Here is a 22907-nt window from a genome sequence, read left to right as displayed (position 1 = left end):
GCTTCACTCTACTACTGACATAACTACTGTAGCGTGTAAATGGTCCTCTAAATCAATTGATCTCACATTATATGAATCCGTAACTGTCTTTGGTAACAATCAAGGTAACCGATATCCAATCTCGGCCGGCGATTGCCAATTATCTCTCAAGTTTCCCTTGGACTGACCACTGGAACCCGCTTCGTAATCAATATTTTTTCATCTTTTTAGTCATAATCAAATAACATACCTTATCTAGTATTTACTTAGTCGGTTTTTTTTTACCATTACCTACTATGACCAGGAAATAGTCGAGGCGGCACAGAAAGTGGCACAGCAGTCAAAAGGGCGGGAATTTACCGCGGTAGAGGCGCAGGATGTGTGAATGTAACTTTATACTTATCACATTTTCCAGTGCGATCAACTAAAACATAATATAAATTGTGTAACGAATGTGCTGTTATGGCTGATTTCGCCACATTGGTTACATTATAACCGTATGGAGCGCAAAGGAGGGAAAGCACCACAGCTCGATGTAATACGGGCGGCACTCTACGTTCTACCAGTTTGAGCCTAATCAAAGCTACATACACATCACCAGCCCATTAACGTCCCCACCGCTGGGGCACGGGCCTTCCCTATGGATGGATAGGGAGACCGGGCCTTAAACCACCACGCGGGCCCAGTGCGGATTGGTGGTTATTAACGACTGCTAATGCAGCCGGGACCAACGTCTTAACGTGCCTTCCGAAGCACGGAGGAGCTCGAGATGAAAACTTTTTTTTGTGGTCACCCATCCTATGACCGGCCTTTGCGAAAGTTGCTTAATTCAACAATCGCAGACCGAGCGCGTTAACCGCTGCGCCACCGAGCTCCTCTCATCCAAGCTACACAAGCATAAAATATAAGGCATACATACCTATATTCATTCTAGGTAGATAGTTTCTTCATTATTAAACTACCATGGGATGCAGATAATTATAATAACATGCGCCGCTTTGTTAGCTCTGCATATTGCACAATCAAGTGCTCTCATCCGCAAAATTAATGAAAAGCGAGCGTATCCACATCATATGTGAGTAACCTGATCCGACGGGTTTGTTTCTCTCGAAGAACTGAACCAGTCTTTGTTTCACTCCGGCTACTGTGCCGAGGAGAATCGTACTGTTTCGATATATTTGTTTGTTTGTATTCAATTGGATTTAATTGTTGGTTGTGCATTATTACTTGGCGTAATTAAACATAGGATGAACAACTTGATATACATATACATATTATATTATAGTAAGTACTGGGTATTGGGCACAAGAAAAGGGAAGAGAGATGAGACCCATTAAGTGGTACATCATTGATGATCATGACTGCAAAGGGATGGAAAATTGTTGGTTGTATCAGGTTTCTTCGCTAGTTAGCCTCTTAGCTAACCCCAGTGTTTTTTGCCCCAGGATATCCAAAAGAAAAGCACAGTTATATTAAAATAACAGTCGCCCGGGACTTTCTTCTGCGTAGGTGCCTATTATGTATCGTTGTGATAATTTGATGTACCTATCCTATAAGTAACATTACGATGAAGCTTTATCAAAGAACCACTGTTTTTGTATGAAAGAGTACCTAACAAACATCCTAACAAATTTTCGCGTTGATAAATAAAAAGTATTAATAGTACCTAGCTAGGAAGATTAAGACGAAACGTGGGTAGGTACCTATGTGGAATTCAGTGCTATAATAGTATTATAACGCTACAGCGCTTGGCGGTGTTATTATTTAAATAAAACTTTGAACATACAAGAAAAAATAAATCTTTTATTAACATGATAATGATTGCCCGTTGTCAATAAATTCTTATTCGTATTATGTAGGCACATTTGATTATTGCTCATCTACGTGATTGTTTACTTAATTACAAGTTTGTTACTAACGAAATATTGCTTTTTAATCAAATCACACACATACGTAAATACTTAGAAGAGTACCAGCATTTGTAATTGGTTGACGTGTATGTACCTACTTATTATTTATTTTTATATTACGTGATTAAGTACTCAGCTGCAGAAACAAGTGTTTCTTCAGTGAAACAAGCTCTCAACCAATCGTCGGAGACAACCACAGCATTCGTATTTTTCTTCTGCTCCTTTACTTCTTCAATGTTGTCCACTTTACTTATAACAATGTGAGTCAAATAAGGCGAATCTATTTCATGCACGTTGGCTCCATACATTTTTGCTTTAAGCTCTAACAAGGTGTCTTTGTCAACAAAATGTATGAAGCAAGGGCGTAGATAGGAGAATGGGTTGTGATCGCCGTATAACTCCTTGTCTAAATTCAACATCTCCTCATTCGTGAGATATATATGTGGCTCCTGGGGAAAAACGCAACAAAGGTAGAAAGAAACACGATTAGAATTGGTATCCCAGAATTCAAATGAAAATTAAATTGTTCATTACGACTTGAAGGAACTTTTAAGGTTAAACAAGACAGAATGCGACACACATGGATGAATGCACAGCTTATCGTCCCCTATAACAATAAATTATTCATCGTATCCATCTTTCTTAGGACACCAATTCTAACAGCAGCTTCAAGTTGTGTACTGACTACTTTTAGCTTGATTTTATACGAAAGAAATCTTAAATCTTACCTCTTTTTCCATTTTCTCAAAACATTTCTTCAGAGTTTCCTCATCAATTTCCTTCGTGTAACTGTCCCAAAACGTGTCATACACTCGGCTTAGAGCCTGTCGGGTGGATTTCTTAATTGAGAGCATGTCCAACGGGGACAGATCACATGGTGTGTCGGAGGGTTTGATGTTTCGCAACCAACTTGTAGTGACGATGTCCAGCTCTTGGGACTGTATGAGCGACCGCGCGCGGTAGTTCAAGTTGCCGACGACGCAGCACCAGGTATCCAATCCTGTATAATGGAGCTTTGAGGTCAATTCGTCCTCAAGTACGATCGATCTTCACGTTTTCATTATTCGATCGATTCGTGTTACAGTATTAGTATGTATAAGATATTACATGGTTTTATAAACAATTAATAAGTATTATTCTCTCGTTATATTGTACCTAATAATATTTTTGTTTTGGAAGCAAGTTACGTAACTAGGTACGTTTATTAAATATTTTATAAATTATTTGTGTCATCTTACCTGTGTTTTCCACGTGTTTCCCACCGTGCTCCTCTATGATCCGTACCAAGTCTGGTTTGTTCGAGTGCTCGTCACCGGACAACACGCACAGTTTTCTACCAGCGAGAGCTCCCGACATCACCGTCACGTCACCGACTTTATTACGGAACTTTTCTGCGACTTGCAACTCCTGTTTCTTCCGTTTCCTTTGAGTTTTAACTTCGATCTCTTCGATTTGGTCTTGATTTATGCGCTTGTTGCTCAATTTTATCACTGGTTTTTTTTCCTGACAATAATAAAAGATTGAGGCTAAATATTCTAGTGAGACAACATAAAATTATCATTCTATGTACCAGTTTCTGCCAGATTCCCGAAGGCATACGAATTTGTTTGAACGACTATTGGTATATTTTTTTTATTACATATAGGTTTGTGTTAACCACAATAGATAAAAATAATTACCTCAACCAACCGATTGAAACAATTGAGCGTCATACAATCCTTGACGGGCTTGTCGTCGCGGATGGCCACGACGCGCGGGAACCGCAGCGTGTATGGAGTGCCGAAATCCGTGCTACGGATCAACTCTGTTGCACGGACCTATGCATAAGGGTTTACTATGAAACATGTATTCTATACGGAACTAATAGATAGAATAGACCAAGATGACGCTTAATGTCATTATTCGTGTTCGTAAACATGGTCTTAAGCCTACCGAAGGGATAGGCTAAATATTCGCTTTAGCTGGTTAGGTAGGTACATATCGTTATATAGGTATTGAGAATTAGTGGTAGTAGGAGTGGTCTGAGAATTAGTGTACGTTCGTAACAACTATTCATTTACTCGTAGCGATTAAGTATATTACTAACTTCTTTAGAGTGCAAGAGTCGCGAGTTCCTAGCTAAGTTTTGAACATGCCTATTTTTTACTGTCCTTATCGTTTCTCTAATTCAGCTTATAACCACATAAGCATACAATGGTGCTAATTCCTGTAAATACCATCTAATTTTATTGTAAGTTATATCTGTCATTTTCTTATCCGCCGAAAAGGAAAGGGACGGGTAATCGACAAGCATAAAATTTATGGAACACACGTCAATTTTAAGCACAAATCTAAACCAACCGTCTAAAAATTTTACATCCGTCAATAACCCGACACAGTTAAGTAGACAGCACGTCAAACGGATTGCATACCAGAGACGTACCTTTTGATTCGCCCGGGTTATTCATTCATTCATTCATTCTTCCTAAAATTAAGAGCTGTGAATCATCCGTCCCTTTCCTTTTCGACGGATATGAAAATGACGGATATAACTTTAAATAAAATTAGGCGGTGTCTTCAGGAATCGGGGCCATTACCTGTAGTACTATGGAATGTTCAGGTGTGATCCAAAAGTCGGGTTTCTCCTTATTGAACACTACATGTGGCGGGGCGGGTGTCTGCTTCCAAGGCGTGCGGTGCTTGTCCAACGCCGCACATATCCTCTCCCGCTCTTCGAAGCTGAGCCCAGACGCCACTTTACCCACGCTTACCCACCGGCTTGGCATAGCTCCTAAGGATTTCAAGTTAGATTCAATGTACGTATTGGGAGTAGGTGGTGATTGTAGACGTTGAAGTTGTAAGCTGATTACGTTTTTCATTGATATTTCGGTACTATAGGTTCGCGATTCAATCTCACTACAAAATAAAAAAGATGAAGGGTAGAACACGCTTACCTAATATAATAGGCATTTGCTGCGTACGTTCTGCGTACACGCTTACCTAATATAATGTACGCAGTACGTGCGTAGGTACGCAGCAAATGCCTATTTGAACTAGGCTTGAAAACTAGAAATGTTTTGGATACACAGACTGCATTACAGCCTTTCGCTGTTCGCGTTAAAAAAATAGAGAAGGTTTTGTGTGGATTGTATGCAGAATCCAGAACAAAAGAATGAAGTGCCTGCAGACGCTAGTTGTCCGTAGGTAAAGTACCTATTAAAATCTTGACTAGGTGATTAGCATGTCTCACCCGGCGTGTCGACGTCGGCGCAAGCGACGTGGAAGCTGCGCGCCCAGCCATTACGCTTGTCCTGCGCCTCCTCCGCGCCGATGATCACCAGGTCCAAGTCCTCCATTGTATCTTTCGTGTACTAATACCAGGAAATAAATAAATATTATGGATATGATGTCCCGTATAATGACGATCATACAAAAGGCCGTAACGCGCATTGTAACATTTGAATATTTTTTTCGCGGAACTCCGGGCGTCGTAATGTCTACGGACGACTATATTAGAATACAAAGTTAAAGTATGAGCGTGTGCTCATATTAGTGGCGCGTGTGCCACGCCCGTAGACCATTCTAACCTCTTTCTTCTATTCCTTGCTTCTTCTTCTTCTATCGTGTCGGTTGTGAGGTGGATTACCAACCCCACCAACCCATCATTCCTTGCTTTATACGTAGCGTGTGACTTTAAAATGATCTAAGATACACAGTCTTCATTTTGAAAGACCTATCAATACGGCGCGAACAATTTTTGTGGTCATTACCGCCATATTGTATTTTATGGTCGCCATTATTAATTTACGAAACATACATAACCATTGGACAGTAAAGATTCGACTGTAGACAGAATATTACCTATCTGTCTGTAAAGGCGAATCTATTAGACACATCATTCATTAAAATCCATCCTACCGTTGGGATGTTTTGAGGGTAATAAAGAAATCCTCAAAGATGATTCTTACAGTAAAAATACCAACCTCAGGTTTAATTTTATACCATCCAACGCCCCGTTTGTTCGGGATGTAATAAGACTCTTTGTCTTTGACCACTATTCCTTCTTCCTGGTCATCTATGGCGTTGTTAAGGGCATCCAGTACGTCTGATCTGAAATGAACTATTGCATTATAGCCATACAGACCGCACGAGAACACTTTTTATTTTTGACAAAAACAAAAAGATTACTCTGCCTTAGTTACCTATAGCGACTAATTCGTGGTGTATAAGAACGTGACAGTTTCATTCAGCTCAGGCCTTCGCCTATTCAATGCGGCTAATTATTGACCCGCCGCATTATAAAACGGCCCTGTTTTTGAAAACGCCTAGAAAATAGAAGCACTGTACTCACGTAAGTAGTTATACGTTTACCTTACTCGATATGTAGGCCTAATGAGCTGTCAACCCAGTATGGATTAGTAGGTATATCTTACCTATTACAAACGATCGTACTTTTGCTGTGCATTATCACTCCCGGTAGATCATCAAACAGCGATCGAAGGATCTCCAGTCTTTTGCTGAGTGGCAAACCATTCTTGTCTGCGGGCCCGACAAGCGCCTTCCCATTATAATAGAGTATGTCAAACGCACAGAAACACGGTTGATGTTTAGAATTTTCAGTGATTTTTTTCACATCGAAAGCCATGCCTGAGAAATAAATTAGAACATTTTCTAAGGATTGATGGATTCATAACAGGTCTAAAATATAAAAAATACCTTTTTATTATTATTATTTATTTATTTATTAAATCTTAATACTAAAAATACAATTATCAATGCCCTGCAAAACTGTTTAAACAGTTTGTCTGCAGGAAAGAGTCTAACTGAATGTTTATCTAACTGTATCAAATGCATTTTTTTCTTTTAAAATTATATTTTTGTAAAGTTCTTAGGCCACCTTTTAGATATGTAAAAGAAAAGCAAAGTATTTTATTCTTTATAAGTACTGTCGTTTGAAAAAATTTTTTTTTTCTGAACCTACCTAATAATAGCCAGAGTTTTGAAGACCATAGAAAGTATTTATGAGAGAATATATTGATAGCAAAATCTTGCCGATTTTTTCTTACAAATAATGATCAACTACACTGACCTTTTGAACTAAAACACTGGTACTGTTTATGCCATCCCATCATTTCTCCATCAAGTATAAAACTGTTGGCACTGATAGCAAAACGATTCTTGAGTAAAGGTGTCAAAAGGCCCGAATCGTAGGTCTTTCCGTAACAATCCGAATACTTAAAACCTTTTCTTGAAAAATACTCGAAGATTCCGTTTTCCATGTGAATCTATTTAGGTAAATAAAAAGACAGTTTAGGTAATTATTATTCATAATCTTCGTCTACCCCGAACACATTGGCGGCAAGATAGCATATTAGATACATATATGTATTATTATAATGGGTGGGTTAGGTTACTAGGAGTAGTAACAGGAGGATTCACGGTAATGATTGACTTCCGGTGTTCGAAGAACGGCTTGATCTACAAGCTTTATTCACTGGGAGTGCCAGACCGTCTCGTGCACATCATACGAGACTTCCTCTCAAATCGAACCTTTCGCTACCGCGTAGAAGGGACGCTCTCGTCACCGCACCCGATACATGCCGGAGTCCCACAAGGCTCCGTCCTCTCCCCTTTACTATTTTCATTGTATACTAGTGACATTCCCAAATCCCCTAATACCGAATTAGCTTTATTTGCGGATGATACAGCCATCTATTCTTCGTGCCGTGGTCGAGTTATGATGACCGGAATCCTCCAACGCGCGGCCAATGCCTTGGGCAAGTGGTTTCGCAAATGGAGAATCGAGGTAAAACCGGAGAAAAGTGCAGCGGTGTACTTTTCAAAGGGCTATTATAACACGCCACGGTCACGCCGTCAACTTAAAATCATTAAGATGTTTGGCAAGCCGATCCCTTGGGAGGAGCAAGTCAAATATCTCGGCGTAGTCTTAGATAGACGTCTTACTTTCAAGGCCCATATCAAACGTGTGCGCGATCGCGCCGCGTTTGTAATGGGCCGTCTTCACTGTCTCCTTAACAAGCGAAGTAAATTGTCCCTTAGGAATAAGGTGAAAATCTACACGACTTGCATCCGTCCGATCATGACCTATGCAGGGGTAGTTTTCGCTCATGCGAGTCCCTCTCAAATCCACCGTCTACAGGTAATACAAAATCGTTTCATGCGGAAAGCCACGGGAGCTCCGTGGTTCCTTCGCAATGAAAATCTGCACATTGACCTAGGTCTGCCAACCATTGCCCAATGGCTCAAATTAGCTTCCAAACGTTTTTTCGATTCTGCTCCGCACCATCCAAATCCCCTGGTAGTTGCGGCTTCCGAATACATCCCGCTTAGGGACGGTACTGAAAAGTATCGGCGTCCGAAGGACATAATATACGATCCCGACGACCCGATTACTCTAGCCATAGAGGCAGCCAATCAGCTCGCGACACCAAACACTTCAGGACCCCGATACCGACCCCGCCGGCGTGGTCGACGATTTCCCTCATTCAGCGCTTATCGCTGTCGACCCACTAGGGTCGATTAATTCTTTCAAATATTTTTCCTCTCAGACGATGCCCTGAGCCGAGGTTCGCGCCCAACTGGGCACCCTCAGGCCTGTTGTCTTAAACGTTGTACCGGGTGAGAGCCTTCAGCGCTCCCCATTTGTCCGGCCAAGTAGTTAATGCCATCTGCGGCAAATCTACAATAAGTCTAAATAAAAAAAAAAAAAAGGTGTTCGAAGAACTACCCTGTTGCAAGTACCTAGTTAGAAACGGGTGTATGTTATTTGCAAAAAGATAAAATATACTAGGCGTTAACGGTAATGATATTGACCATTGTTCGAAGATCCACGCGAGTACTGTGATGTGTGTTACTGGCCGTTTCGAGATCTATTAGATTTTACTATCGTCGAGCAGATTTGTTGACGCTGGTAAGTTTTTTTTTTTCCTCCAACAATGTGATCTCTTCAAGGCATACCTATGCCTTTACAGTAACATAACATAACAAATACTTTATTGCACAAAGAGGAAAAACCAAAATACAAAACAAAAGAGAAATAGAATGAGTACAATAGGCGGCCTTATTGCTAAGTAGTAGCAGTATCTACCAAAGAGAATACAATTCCATACGTAGTTACGTACCTGAAACCTTTCGCCGTCAAACTTCTTTTCTATCTGGTAGGTAATACCCCGCGACAGTTGGGTGTTCACGTTGGCGACATCGAGCCGCTCGGAGAGCATGGGACTTACGGCGAAGAACACCTTAATGCCCAACTCTAGAGGGCGGGTATCGCCGTCATCTAAATCTTCACATACCTATCGTATACGATCATGGTTATAATTTCAAAACAAATATCTAGTTAGAAGTTCCAACCGGATATTTTCATAACATACTAAAATTACCATAAAAAAAATATAGACTGGCAAACGAAAGCTTTACACTGCCCAAAAAGTGAGAGTTGATAATAATAGATTACCTATATAATTTTACGCAATTACGTACCTATACCTGAATACCTATTCAGCTACAGATTTTTTAACGTCTGAATAGGTATTCAGCTACAATAAATATTGCCGCCGTTTCTCTTGGACAACTTTCGCTAGTCAGAAATGGATTTTTTTGCGGTGACACCAATGATTTTAACTTCCGGTGATCTGTTAATATTAGGTAGTATGTACCTACCTAATGAATGCAAAATAGGCACAGAAATATTCCAAAAACTAAATAAAAACCGTACCTTTTTCAGATTCCCAAAAGTGTCGAAGAGGTCAGGAGCGTCCGGGTGGAATGCAGCCAGTATGCGGTGAGTCCCCATTCCAAGTTTCAAATCTTTAAGGATGATTCGCAAAAACCATTTAACTTGCTCCGCAGTCATATTCTTCAGAGCGTAGCTGAACGCTTCGTCTAATATAGCTGAAAGAATATGTCGTGACATGTTTATTGGATAGTATTCTTAGCATGATTTATAGAAACAGCTACTTACTAGGGAAACAATTAAATATAGTATAAGTATAAAAGTTTACTTACGCCATTTACGTCCTAATTCGGCTGTGGCTATCTTATCTAGAATCTCATTAACCTGCCCAATAGTCCACTTGCCCGGATTTGTGCCAATCCTGTTTTTGACCACAAAATATGCTACCCCTGCAAAATCACTCTCTTGAGAGTTTTTTGATCGGAAGTTTAACAAACTTTGCGCATCTTGTGCTGTTTTACTGATAGCCAAAACCTTTACCAGCATTTCTGCAAGCCTCCGCTCTTTCAAATTGTAAGCGGGTCTCTCCCTTTCTCTATCTGGCAACAGCAGTCTTAATATTGGAAAGAAACTGGAGTTCTGAAATAAATTTGTTACGTTTGCTTTGGTTTTGTTACTTTTTTTTACTTACATAGTTATAGTATAAAAAATATTAAAACTAAATTACCTTTTTCCCTCCTATTTGGGAAACAGTTACTTTGAATTTATTTACAAAATCGGCTATTATTATGTTTTGCACTTGAATTTGTCTTCTTCTTTTAAATAAGTCGTCTAGGACACCGCATAAATCAGAAAATAGAACATCATTGGCTGGTACCACCTCAGCAGTAGCCATATTTGATGAAGATTGTTACTCCTGAAAATGGTATTTGTCAAAAAATAAACACGAATTTTAATTAAGTAGGTATTTATTACACAACCAGGTATTGCAACATGTATTTCCTTGCCATGTCAGGTGCATGATCTTTGTATAAGAAGTACAAATTATAAGCAGTTTCTCTAGTAAGATCTATAGTGCCATGTTGAGGACACTCTGCTATGGGACTGGACGCCAATGCTCTCTCATAGTACTCTACAGCCAAATTATTTATGCTCAACATTTGATAAGCTCTACCAAGATTGTAATTTGTTTCCTGGTCACATTTTCTTAAACTTTGATATGTAAGCATATAACACATTCCCTGTAGTACCAAATTATGGTGTTTGTCTACAGTTCTCTGTGCTGCCATGACCAGCATTGTAATTGCAATTAGCAGGGCTGTTAGAGGCTCTCTGCGCTGACTGTGATGCTCCAAAAAATATTTTAAGGCTACAAGATATCTTCCAGAAATTAAAAAACTATTGCCTAAGAACAGATTTTTAACAACATAATGTTCTTTTTGAAAAAGTCTACTTAAAAACTTTACATTTTCTTCTACATAATGGACAACAACATTCAACAAATTCCATGATCGTATTGTGGGATATTTCCAACTTAGCTCCTTAATAAGTCTCATTGCATTCTGGTAATCATTAGCCAATAAACACGCTTGTAAACAATAGAATTCTATTTGCAAACGATGTGAAGTTAAACTTTTTGACAATACTGCACCAAATGACAATCTTTGCATTGTAAAATATTGTTTACTTTTACATGCTATTTCTATTAACTCTAAAAAAAGGTTCCATTCTTCTTCTGCTGTAAACTCAAAGTTATCCTCTTCATCAAAGTGTATATCATCTTCATTATAGGGATTCTCTCCTCGCATAGTCCTAAAGTTTTGAATTACATCTATACCAGCTTTTGATGTAAAGGCAATTTTTAATTCTTCTGGATGCCTGTACCTGACAAATGACCTGGATAATAAAGCTTCTCCTGCTACTAAATACTCTTCCATTTCATTGTACTTCTTCAAAGTACAACAATATAGATAAAGTAAACTAGCACTAACAACATATTTATAATCTTGTTTTAAAATTTTTAATGCTTCATCAATGCGCCCTTTTTTCTCTAGAATCATAAACAATTTTCTCCTAGCATCACTGTGTTGTGGAGCATGTATCAAAACTTTATGATAGGATTGTATTGCATCATCATCTCTACCCAAGCTGTGCAGGCACTCTGCATGTTTCAGCCAAACTGCACCCAGATCAAAGCTAGTGTTTTTTACTAAGGGCTCCAAAAGTTTCATGGCTAGCTCATGTAGTCCCACTGAAGAAAGGGCTTCTTCTATGTCCATGTACAGATCACCAGCTCTCTCCACATCATTTGCTAGGAAATCAGAAAGTAAGGTTTGGACTAAACTATGTGCCCCTAAATGTATGAAACAAATTAATAATTTGCTTTTTAAATCAATAGGTAAGTCGGTTGGAATAGAACAATTTAGATAATTAGTCTGTTCTTCTATTAAACCATCTTGATTTTTAACAGTTTGAATTTCAGCCTCTATATCCACTCCAACATTAGCAATGAAAACTTCTATACATGTTTGATATTGTTTTCTTGACATAAGCAACTCCAAAAAAATATTAGTGTCTGACATATTAAAATGAGAGGAACATTTTTTATATGCTACTGACAACACTTCTAGAGCTTTTTCTGTTTCTTGGCTATTATGATAAAGTATTGCAGCCATTTTTGCATATTCCATAATAGTTTCTGATTCACTCGCAGGCATTGAAGTGACAATTTTGTGATAGCATTTCACACGGTTAATGTTAAGAACATTTATTGGGTAATTAGCTTCTTCAAGGGATATTAGAAAATTCAATCTCTTCATGTGAATACTCAAATCTTGTGGTTCTGCTTTTATAGCTTGCGCATAACATATCATTTCTTGCTTTATATCATTCCTTTGTTTTGATATTGCAGCAAGTCTTAACCATTCATTTGCATCAGGAGGACTCAAGTGTGCAGCTAATAGAGAGAACTGTAAAGATTTCTCAGTGTCATGTTCATATATCTGTGCTAGTGTTTGATATGGTTCTGGGGCATTTGGTACCTGCTTGATAATCTCATGGCACATTTTCTCTGCAGTTTCCTTATCTCCTCTGACAAACCTCAAGTTAGCCTCTCCCATAAGGCCTAGGAGAGCAGCAGAAAGCCGAGTATATTTACGATTTTTAGGCATTCTTTTTCTTAACAGCTGTACGGAGGGACGACTCTCGATGTCCATCCTTTTGAAGTCATCTCCAAAGTTCTCTTCTTCATCATATCCATACCATCTAGTAGAATAATCGGCGAAGGACATTTCACCACTTAAGAACTTGTTCGTTAACTCGTTTTCTATATCCATTTTCTCGTCGGGGTCCGCTGATGTACCTGGTAGGTTATCCATATTTATTTGAATAAGTGAAGTCTACTTACAATAAGAGTAGGTACACGCTAATCTGCAAATAATTAACACGCGCAGCGTCTCTCCTCTGTTTTCTTCTCGTAATTATTTTTAATAATGATAATGAATCATTAGGTACCTACAACAAACACAGACCTTTTTTTTTGTTTTGGTTTTTCCCGAAGGGTAAGGCAAAGGGAACTATGCCCATACAACCATGTCTTACGTATTTTTTTCTTGATGATTGATGAAATGATGAAAGATGATGATGATGAAACCTAAGCCCCCACACTCGGAGTAGACTCCTACTCCGAACCCCAAACGAATTAACTCAAAAGTCCGCATAAACTTTCGAGTTATGAAGCGGCTTCCTGGCACGAAGCGAAAACAGGCAGATACACTTTGTTTATTGAATACTCATATATAATAACACTCGCGAATGTCTCCCGACTAACTTAATGCGATCATTAACCACAAAACACCACTTCGTATTAATTACCTATTTAGATTATTCAATGTAGTGTTGCCGCTCGATACTCGATAGTGCCCTATCGATAGTTTTCGATCGAACTATCGATAGTTTACCAAAAAACGATAGTATCGATAATTAATCGATAGTATCGATAGCTCTTTTTTGGCGATACTATTGATAAGCAAGGAAAAACAAAAAACTATCAATACTATCGATAGTATCGCTCTTCGATATTGCGCAAGCTATCGATACTATCGATAGTATTGATACTATCGATAGTTTTGTATGATCGATAGTGACCTTAATTTCGATAGTATTCTACTATCGAAATCGATAGTATCGATACTATCGATAGTTTTTCATTTTTTAACTATAGATACTATCGATAGTATCGATACTATCGTTGCTTATCAATCATATCAATAGTATTGCCAAAAAAGAGCTATCGATACTATCGATACGATTCGTATCGATACTATCGATAGGCCCATCGGTTGGATAGATGATTTTGGCTGTTTACTATCGATAGTAAAACTATCGATTTTTCGGCAACAATAATTCAATGAAGAAAGCAACTGTCCCGTTCCCGTTTCCCGCCAAAAAGCCCAGCCCAAGTCAAGTATTTTTATTTAAAAGACAACATAAGTTTTGTCTTGATTGCTAGTGACGTACCACGTAATATAATATCCGAAACATTGTTGTGTTCCAATATTCGTCCATGTTGCTCTATGGCTTCTATTCTTCTATTGAACAAAATCTTGAAAATCTCAAAATTAAAATCTTATATAAAACGAGGGTTTTTTAAACTTCCAATCCGGATATTAAGTTTCGCTAAAAACGGATTGCATGACTTTTAGGTTTCTGAAACAAGGCCAAAAACACCACAAAATTATTATTTTTTGGTGTCAGTGTGCATTAATTGATTCGAAAATAGCTACGAGTACAGTAAAAGATAAAGATAGTTTAATACAATTTGTGTACAACGGATTTCTTTTAATAAACTTATTGTCGTTTTACGGAACATTGTAAATATTTATTTGACATCGAAAACAAAGAATTTGGCAGCTGGATTTTGCATTTTCATAAAACTTTGTTTTGTTTATTTATTTATTTTCACAAAATATATCCGTACGTATTAAATTCTTGGATCTGGACATATTCACTTTAGTCTAAGGTAAAATAATAAATCTATTTTTACGTATAGGTACCTAAAAAACTGAACAAAACTTGGTCTTAAAAATGTTGTATAATAATTTTAATAAAACATATGTTGTATGCACAGTAAAAGTTATTTTTAGTTATAGGTACCTCCTCGTACCTCTGATTTTAATGACTACTTTACCTTGGTATTATGTAGTGAGTCAAAGCCTGCTACTTCCTAATATAGTCATTCGCCTTATAAACTTATTATCAAAGTCGTTAAGCAATGACTGTGTAAGTCTTGCATTTGGTAATAGGTATTGATAGTTAAAACATTTGTTCTTATGCATATTTCAGGAGTATATAAATTGAAGATGTGTGATGTTCTACAGTCAATAAAAGAGCAAATAACAGACATTGAGAATGATGTTACAACTCCTGACTCACCAGAGAATGATATATATGAAGCTGCTGAGCCTGCTTTACTCAACATGCCTGTGGAGGTAATCCTCTCTATGCTAAAAATACGTCAGTCAAACAACAAGATCAAATTAAAGAGCTAATGAATAGAATAATTTGTTTAGCAAAGATTATAATACTTTCTACTAGCACAATGAAATGTGACCTACTTAATATGTAACTGTTTATATACTTTTCAGATAATATTGAAAATATGCTCATTTCTGGATGCACATTTCTTGAAGCACACTATGAGCAAAGTTTGTACAAGGTTTTCTGATATTCTAGCTGATGATCACCTTTGGAAATACTGGGTCCACAGCAAAATTAAAGGTTGTTTCCCACCACTACCCAACTTAAAGATATGGGATGATGTACAGGTTGATTGGGAAGAGATATGTGTGGAAATGGATGTAGAGAAGAAGAAATGGTCCAATGTAAAGGAATCAATGCGCCACATTGTGGTGAAAGATGTGCATTTTGCATCTGTGGATACTGTGCTGCTAGTGAATGTTGGTAATTCATCAGTAATTATTATAATAGTTTTTGCATATCTTTTATACTCGACAGTAAAATATGCTTACAGAAAGGTGAATTATGCGTATCAGGAGGTAGAGACCGAGGTATGGCTTTGTGGAATGTTTTAAATATCACACCTCATGATAAGAGTGACAACACAACTACATTGAATGAAGCTAAACCTAAGTACATACGAGATGCTCATGCAGGCTGGGTGTGGGACTTGGCCCCAGACAACATAGATTGTGCATCGACTGTGTACTCAGCCTCTTGGGACAACACAGTTAAGGCATGGGATTTAGCTACAGAATTTTGCTGTGTGCAAACATTTAGGTGAGCTAAGTACTACATTTAAGCTAATCTTTAAGCTATTCAAATGCCTTAGTTATATTTTTTTAGTAAAATGTTTATATTGTTTTTCTTCAATGTATGCAATGGGTTTATTTATTTTTATAGATGTGGAATGTCTGCTCTATCTGTAGTCACCACAGATAATGCTGTGATGGCAGGTTTGTATTCCAAAAAAATTCTCACATTTGACCAAAGGGCAGGATCTAATCCTGTAAGTTCCTACAAAGCTCACAGAGGACCAGTGTTGGCTCTGAATGTGAGGAAAAATATGGTGGCATCAGTAAGTGAGGACAAGACATTAGCTGTATGGGACAGAGTGGCTGGCAAGTTGCTAGTTAGTGATGTAAGGATCACTGAAAAGGCATACCCTGTATGTATCAGTTGGAGTCCCTCAGCTATGTATATTGGAGACTCCAAAGGATCCCTACACCTCTTGCACCCAGAAGAACACAAGTACATCAAGTCACATGAACTGTGGCCTGAACCACCTATAATAAAGCCCTCCAGTAAAATAACTGGTTGTTACCAAAGTCAGGGTAACATGATTGTTTGTTCAGACAGAGGGGAAATAAAGTTTTTATACAATTGCTATCCTCCAGAGGAATATTCCAGTGTGAAGACTAGTACATTTGACGTGACTCAGGTAATACATAGTTCTTTAATTTTTGTACTTATGGGATACTTTATGCTTTTATGCAAAATGTGTCAATTTCATGTCTTTCAGTTGCGGTACCTCGACAGCGTTATGGTGATAGGCACGTGTGACTCCGCGCTTGAATTCTGGGTCCCCAATGAGAGATATCAGGATCAGCAACTGTGACTTACATGATTCTATTAAAATGACAAGTTTCTAAGTATATGTTATATTTACGCTTAACAAGATTTAATACTCCATATTGCCTTGACATATTCTATGGTGATATGACAGCTTTCCAATTAATAAAGTCTGATGGTTAATGAAATTAAGAGATTTGCAGTGAGTAATTGAACTAATTTATTATACAAATTTAATATATTGAATTGTGGTACTAGTTTCGTATCTTATATTATTGTGTAAATAAATGGTAATTATTTGCACAAGTAAATATAAAAAATCTATAAAATAACAATCTCTATAATGTAATAGGTAAAGATAATATTAAATGTGATCTGCAAACATACACAAAGATAGGTACTCAATAATATTATTTTGAAAAGGTTCACAACATTCTTTTAATGACTATCAGTTTAATAAATGTAATAAACTAATATATTTTCTGTTTTAAAATTATAATTTTATTTTATTAATGGAGAATATCAGCTTATTTATAATCACAAAAATAAGGTGCTTTACATAGTCAGAAAAGGTATTTTTTTAAAAGGTATTGAAATAAGCTTCTAAGGAATTCATTTGGCTTAACTAAAAAATGGCGCACTGCGAGAGTAAATACCTGCTTTATTATTTGATGTGTCCATCACAGGCACAAGGCATAGACTAAAGAGTCACACTGCACTAAAGGATCTTCCTTCATTCATCAAGGAATCTGTAGTTTCAACATGCCAGTTCCAGCTTTACGGTGCCACAAATGATGACCGGTACACCACCACACTCTGAAATTAACCCAGTATCAAAATAATACATTGCAAAATAAAATACTTACGGGCCTTTCTGTCTGTCTGTTCCAAAAGTACGGTAGTTCACAAGTACTCTGTGGATGAGTACTTTTTATACTGAAAACAAACTTTCATATGGCGTTTAAAAAATAGGTACTTACCTACTGATATTCTCCATTATGAATACGAGAGTCTGTAATAAAGTGTAATTACGTAAATAACTTTTTAATCTGGCATAATAAAAGACAGCCTATGATCTCGCTACAATGTGAAGTTACGGCAGTACCTACCCAACTAGAATGGCTTTATAACAAACATTACCTGAACCTGAAAACAATAAATATTCATTTATACTATTTATGTGCTTAGTGTAAGCGCCGCGCCGTCGTACACAGGGATACTCCAGTTTCTTAGTAACTACAATTACTGACTGGTTACTAACTGAATGGAAACGGAGCTTGCACACAAAGAAACTAACGTTTCAGGTGCACCAAGAGTAAAAATGACCAAAATGCTTTTTGCAGCAAGGACTGGTACCTACCCCGTATTACTACTAGCGCCGTGTGCGAGCTCGTATTGAAATGACAGTGACGCAAAGGAAACCAGTCAGTTATTTAAGTTTAAGGCTCCAGTAAACTGGAATTTTGCCCGTGTGCGACGGCGCTAACTTTCAAAAGAATATCCCCCAGTGTCCCCATTCATAAAATCTCAGTACCTTCATCACCTTTATACCTTTCTAACCACGTCGCACACGAAGAAACAAAAGAAACTAGTCACAATCTTAAATAGGCACTAACAGCAGCGCCCGGTCCCGGCTATATTTACCTATCTAATAAGTCAAGGGCCTTAGGCAGCTCATACGTAGGTACAGTAGTCTGTGGGCAGCTCGAGAGTAACCCCAAGGACCATACTTGGTCTTTGAGTAACCCTGACTGACAGTAAGTTCACGTAGTATTATACTATGGTAAGGTGATGAAGTCAGTCATTGATTTCACAACTCACACAAGATAAAGAAAAAGAAGAGGGGCTGACGGAAGATCATATCATAAATAATCATAATGCCTTTATTTTTAAAACTTTTTTTTCTTGTTAGTGATGGAAAGTGATCAACGCCTTCTTCAACACCCTTTACTACGAAGTCTACGAAGATCAAAGACATTGATATACAACTACGGTGGTTCCCTTATCGAACAAGGAGATGGCGCTGTTGATCCAAAAATCTTAACTTTTCTATCTTGAAGTTAAGATTTTTCAACAAATATGGGACCTCCCCTCTCCCCAATAAGTATATAAAGCTGTTTCGATTTTAACAGGAAAAATAAAACAACGTCGCTACCTAGTATAGTTTTTACGCAGCAAAATGATTGATGTTTATTTAGCAAAATCATCGAAAATTACTTTAGTTCCTCTACTAACCACTAATGAGAAAAGGCGTGTGCGTCAAGCTAGCGGCCTCAAAAAAAAAAAAATGGGCACGAAAAAATAATTTGACCATCCCAATGATCCCAAAAAATAGTACTCTTATTGAAAAAAATTAGTACCATCACGGTTCTGGATTTATAGCCATGTTTTATTGCACTTGCTAGCTTGACGGTGAGCGAAATTTGGCGAGAGTTAACGACAAGGTCTTTCGCTTTGATTTAAACGCCAAAAAATAGTACCGAAATAGTACCAGTGTTGCCAACTTTATTTTCACCAGCCCACCAAATGCGGCCGTGCAAACCACCAGAAACCACTAAAACTGAGCGGTCTCTCGAACCACCAGAATTTCACTAGATAAAATACATACATACATACATAAACTCACGCCTACTTCCCACCGGGGTAAGCAGAGACTATAGAATCACTAGACAACCCAAAGCCGAATCAGTGCAATCAGATCGTGGGATGTTTTTCCCCCTCTTTAGCGCCGCGTCGTAGGTAAAGACGTGCTAGAGACAGGGTAAATTATTCAATTATTATTAATAATGATTCCTTAATAATATACCATATAATTTGCACTTAGCAACTGGATCACCAGTGCTTTCGACTATTTGCAACCAATCCCTTAAAACTGGGTCACGTAACCAACAATCACGAAACTTTTGGGTGTACTGTGGCTTAGGCATCTTGATCTTACTCAATCTGAAACTTATTGTATGTATTATGTACTAATAAATAAACTATATTGGTTCTTTCGCTCAAGTAACTCATAAACCATATTCGGTTGTGTTAGTGGTTAAATTCGTCACTTACCGCTAACTGGAAGGACTCTAATCCACTAAAAAATCCACTAGCCACTAAAACTAATATTTTTTCGCCGAACCACATGTCTAAACCACCAGATCTAGTGGAAAATCCACTAAGTTGGCAACACTGAATAGTACTCACCCCCTGCAAAATACCGAAATTAGGAGTCCGGTTAATGTACATCCACGTAATGTACGACCTGATAATGCGTGTACATAACAATGTACACGGAATACGTGCGTGTACAATCCATGGTCGGGAAATATTGGCTGCGAATTATCAGTCCGTACACGGATTGCCCATCCGTGTAATGTACATCCAAATAATTGGAAGCCAAGATGGCGGCCACCTATTCTATCAGCCAATCAGGGGTCAGTATCATAGACACAAAACTCCATTGCTATGCGTCGTTTTAATTAGTTAACCGTGTAGCTACATTAGGCAATTTTTTATTATCATAATGTTAGACAAGGACAAAATATAGGCCCAATAGTGCCCTCAGCTTTATTTGTTGAAACCGACCACATTATATGGCTTTTTGGCGGGAACGGAAACGGTACGGCTGCTTTCTTCATTGAATAATCTAAATAATTAATACGAAATGGTGTTTAATGGTCGCATTAAGTTAGTCGGAAAACATTGGCGATAGTGTTATTATATCTGAATATTTAATAAACGAAGTGTACCTACCTATTTTCGCTTCGTTCCAACAAGCCGCTTCATTACTTATTAATTCGTTTATTTAATTCGTTTCTTTAATTCGGACTTTTTTTTTGTTTCTTTAATTAGTTTATGCGGACTTTTGAGTTAATTCGTTTGGGGTTCGGAGTAGGAGTCTACTCCGAGGGTGGGGGCTTAGGTTTCATCATCATCACCTTTCATCATTACATTAATCATCAAGAAAAAAAATACGTAAGACATGGCTGTATGGGCATAGTTCCCTTTGCCTTACCCTTTGGGAAAAACCAAAACAAATAACAATAACTTCAACCCAAATTCTGTCGCATCTATAATAAAATACAATAATTAACTTAATTTTATTGAATAAAGAGCCCAAAACTGATAAATTCCTCACAAAGTAAACGGTCAAGAGATGGTGAGACAATCTAAACTTGTAACATAAAGAGGAATTTATTTATATATCCACTACTATTACTTTGAGATTATTTTGTTGAATACGAAATGAGTTGAGAGCATTTAAGTATGTAATGAGTATTATTATAATTATAATGTTACAAGATAAGTGACATCTTCAAAATTAGCTCATATAGGTACTAACCCTTTTTAGTAAATAGAAGAAACTACTGAACCATGTTGGCTATTTAAAAAGCCAGTTACTTAACTTGATAACGACATTTCAAATATGTGATACAGATAATGTTATTCAAATTAACAATCTCTTTTCAGTTCTGACAATCAAGAAGGAATATCACACAGGATTCATTATCATGCAAATGTTGAGGTTATGCTGCTCTACATCATACGTACTAAAGAAATAAATAAAAAGAATTAACGAAAATAACATAAGTGTGAGAGTAGAATCTGTGACGCCAACTAAAGTAATACATGAACAGTGTCTTCAGCTATAATTAATAAATAATGTACTAGTGGAAATGAGACGTTGGTTTTTATAATTGGAAGTGGAATTTTATAATTATTTTCGATTCATCATCATCATCAGCCCATTAACGTTCCCACTGCTGGAGCACGGGCCTTCCCTACAGAGTGATAGGGAGATCGGGCAATAAACCATCACGCGGGCCCAGTGCAGATTGATGGTTATTATCAACTGCTAATGCAGCCGGGACCAATGGCTTAACATGCCTTCCGAAGCACAGAGGAGCTCGAGATGAAAACTCTTTTTTTTTGTGGTTTGATTATGTTGAATAAATTAATCTTTAATCTCAAACATCTTTTTTAACTAATCTCCCAGTAATAATTTTTGGGTAGTGACAAGAATTGAGAAAAGTATGCTGCAATATATAATAGTTTAAACATATCAAAAGAATGAATGAATATCAACAGAGTTTTTAAACAAATGCCAAAAGTAAGTAGGCAAGTACATCAAACCATCTAAATCAGTGATCATATATGTTTGAGAAAGTTAAACAAATGTATCATAATAGAAAGTGGAATTCCATTGTCTCCGCTCACCTCAGTGGAAAGTTTAGCATTCAATTATTACTATCAATTATGATTAGCCACACCTTTTTAAAGTAATATTATTGTCGCTATGCCCTTTCTCTAAATTAACTAATAGCTAACATAATTAGCACTCCTAATTTGGTGAATATAAATCTATTTAAAAGAAAAATAATAGTAACTGGTACAAGCTTATAGTTATGTATAATTTATACCTCTTCGAGAGCATAGCAGAACAGATTAAGCAGATTAATACTGTGCTACTGCTAGTTTCATGGGACGGCACATGAAGTACAGAATACAGATACTTATTTTATTTTATTTTTATTTTATTTATTTATAGATCACTTACAGCTATGTACATTATAACATTTAGTTAGAACATAATTAAACAAAGTAAAACAGTACTTATGTGTAGTGTAAGCCTATTACTTATATTAGATATACTATGCGAAATTGTTTGATTAAAAGGTACAAAAAAACCACCATATGCTCCGTATGCTAAAACAATAATTATAATATTTCAATATGTAAATAAATATGTTTATTTTAGTGTTTGAGCATAATCGCACAGTCTAATGAGAATATAATTCACTATGTGTTATTAGGTACTTGGAGTCATACTTCCAAGTATTGCAAGTATTGGATTGGAAACAAATTTACGAGTAGTTGGCATAGGATGGCACATAAGTACAGAATAGACAGGTTTTGACTTGATATAGGAATTTATTTGAAATAAATGACATATACACACAATTAAAATTGACCACATGATCAAATTATTCAAATAATAATATTAAGGAATGAAAAATAATGTTAAGTGTTCAATAATAATTTGTCTTGAACCATTTGCTATTTAATCTAAATCATCTAAGAATAAAAAAACAAACGAGGTTACTAACAAGCCTGTTTGACACCGTTTCTCTCGCTATATCTTAATAGAGTACATTCCTACTGCGTGTAAACGTAGCACAACCACAAATAATAGATTGATCAATTAACCAATAGGCGACGAGCGCGATCGACCAATAGGAGGAAGTGTACACGGAATATTTGGATGGGCT

At 37.2% G+C, this 22907-nt stretch overlaps 3 protein-coding genes across 10 annotated transcripts; 1 reads left to right on the top strand and 2 right to left on the bottom strand.

The window, feature by feature from the left end:
• Positions 1–1762: 1762 nt before the first annotated feature.
• On the bottom strand, positions 1763–19865 carry LOC126374727 (DNA ligase 4). 7 transcript variants are annotated; one of them, XM_050021464.1, is made up of 15 exons: positions 13165–13431; positions 12971–13077; positions 10292–10480; positions 9897–10203; positions 9607–9782; positions 9011–9184; positions 6958–7153; positions 6302–6515; positions 5852–5978; positions 5119–5239; positions 4466–4659; positions 3569–3706; positions 3128–3392; positions 2618–2889; positions 1763–2338 (listed from the first exon to the last, which is right to left on the bottom strand). In XM_050021464.1, the coding sequence occupies exons 3-15, from the start codon at positions 10457–10459 to the stop codon at positions 2006–2008; spliced, it is 2685 nt and encodes an 894-aa protein (XP_049877421.1). In that variant the 5' UTR covers positions 10460–10480; positions 12971–13077; positions 13165–13431; the 3' UTR covers positions 1763–2005. The 7 variants fall into 7 exon arrangements, with proteins under 7 accessions (XP_049877421.1, XP_049877447.1, XP_049877438.1 ...); XM_050021490.1 differs by lacking the exons at positions 12971–13077; positions 13165–13431 and adding an exon at positions 19843–19865; XM_050021481.1 differs by lacking the exons at positions 12971–13077; positions 13165–13431 and adding an exon at positions 13438–13585.
• On the bottom strand, positions 10515–12974 carry LOC126374784 (general transcription factor 3C polypeptide 3). Its single transcript, XM_050021502.1, has one exon. It carries the CDS (start codon positions 12939–12941, stop codon positions 10536–10538), a length of 2406 nt encoding a protein of 801 aa, XP_049877459.1. The 5' UTR covers positions 12942–12974; the 3' UTR covers positions 10515–10535.
• On the top strand, positions 14370–17146 carry LOC126374801 (F-box/WD repeat-containing protein 9-like). 2 transcript variants are annotated; one of them, XM_050021534.1, is made up of 6 exons: positions 14370–14538; positions 14908–15053; positions 15210–15521; positions 15596–15861; positions 15985–16522; positions 16604–17146. In XM_050021534.1, exons 2-6 carry the CDS (start codon positions 14925–14927, stop codon positions 16697–16699), a joined length of 1341 nt encoding a protein of 446 aa, XP_049877491.1. In that variant the 5' UTR covers positions 14370–14538; positions 14908–14924; the 3' UTR covers positions 16700–17146. The 2 variants fall into 2 exon arrangements, with proteins under 2 accessions (XP_049877491.1, XP_049877483.1); XM_050021526.1 differs by having other exon boundaries at positions 14372–14584.
• Positions 19866–22907: the final 3042 nt, after the last annotated feature.

Source organism: Pectinophora gossypiella, chromosome 2 (assembly GCF_024362695.1).
Source record: "Pectinophora gossypiella chromosome 2, ilPecGoss1.1, whole genome shotgun sequence".
NCBI classification, from domain to species: Eukaryota; Metazoa; Arthropoda; class Insecta; order Lepidoptera; family Gelechiidae; genus Pectinophora; species Pectinophora gossypiella.
This window is presented reverse-complemented; position numbering and strand designations above follow the sequence as displayed.

Bases quoted from the DNA above. Each gene is read 5' to 3' on its own strand.
- LOC126374727 (XM_050021490.1), bottom strand. From the start codon at position 10,459: ATGGCTACTGCTGAGGTGGTACCAGCCAATGATGTTCTATTTTCTGAT. The intron at 7,154-9,010 runs GTACGTAACTAC...TTACCTAAATAG, and splicing joins TTGACGGCGAAAGGTTTCAG to ATTCACATGGAAAACGGAAT. The intron at 3,393-3,568 runs GTAATTATTTTT...TATTATTGTCAG, and splicing joins GTTTCAATCGGTTGGTTGAG to GAAAAAAAACCAGTGATAAA.
- LOC126374784 (XM_050021502.1), bottom strand. From the start codon at position 12,941: ATGGATAACCTACCAGGTACATCAGCGGACCCCGACGAGAAAATGGAT.
- LOC126374801 (XM_050021534.1), top strand. From the start codon at position 14,925: ATGTGTGATGTTCTACAGTCAATAAAAGAGCAAATAACAGACATTGAG. The intron at 15,522-15,595 runs GTTGGTAATTCA...ATATGCTTACAG, and splicing joins ATACTGTGCTGCTAGTGAAT to AAAGGTGAATTATGCGTATC. The intron at 16,523-16,603 runs GTAATACATAGT...CATGTCTTTCAG, and splicing joins GTACATTTGACGTGACTCAG to TTGCGGTACCTCGACAGCGT.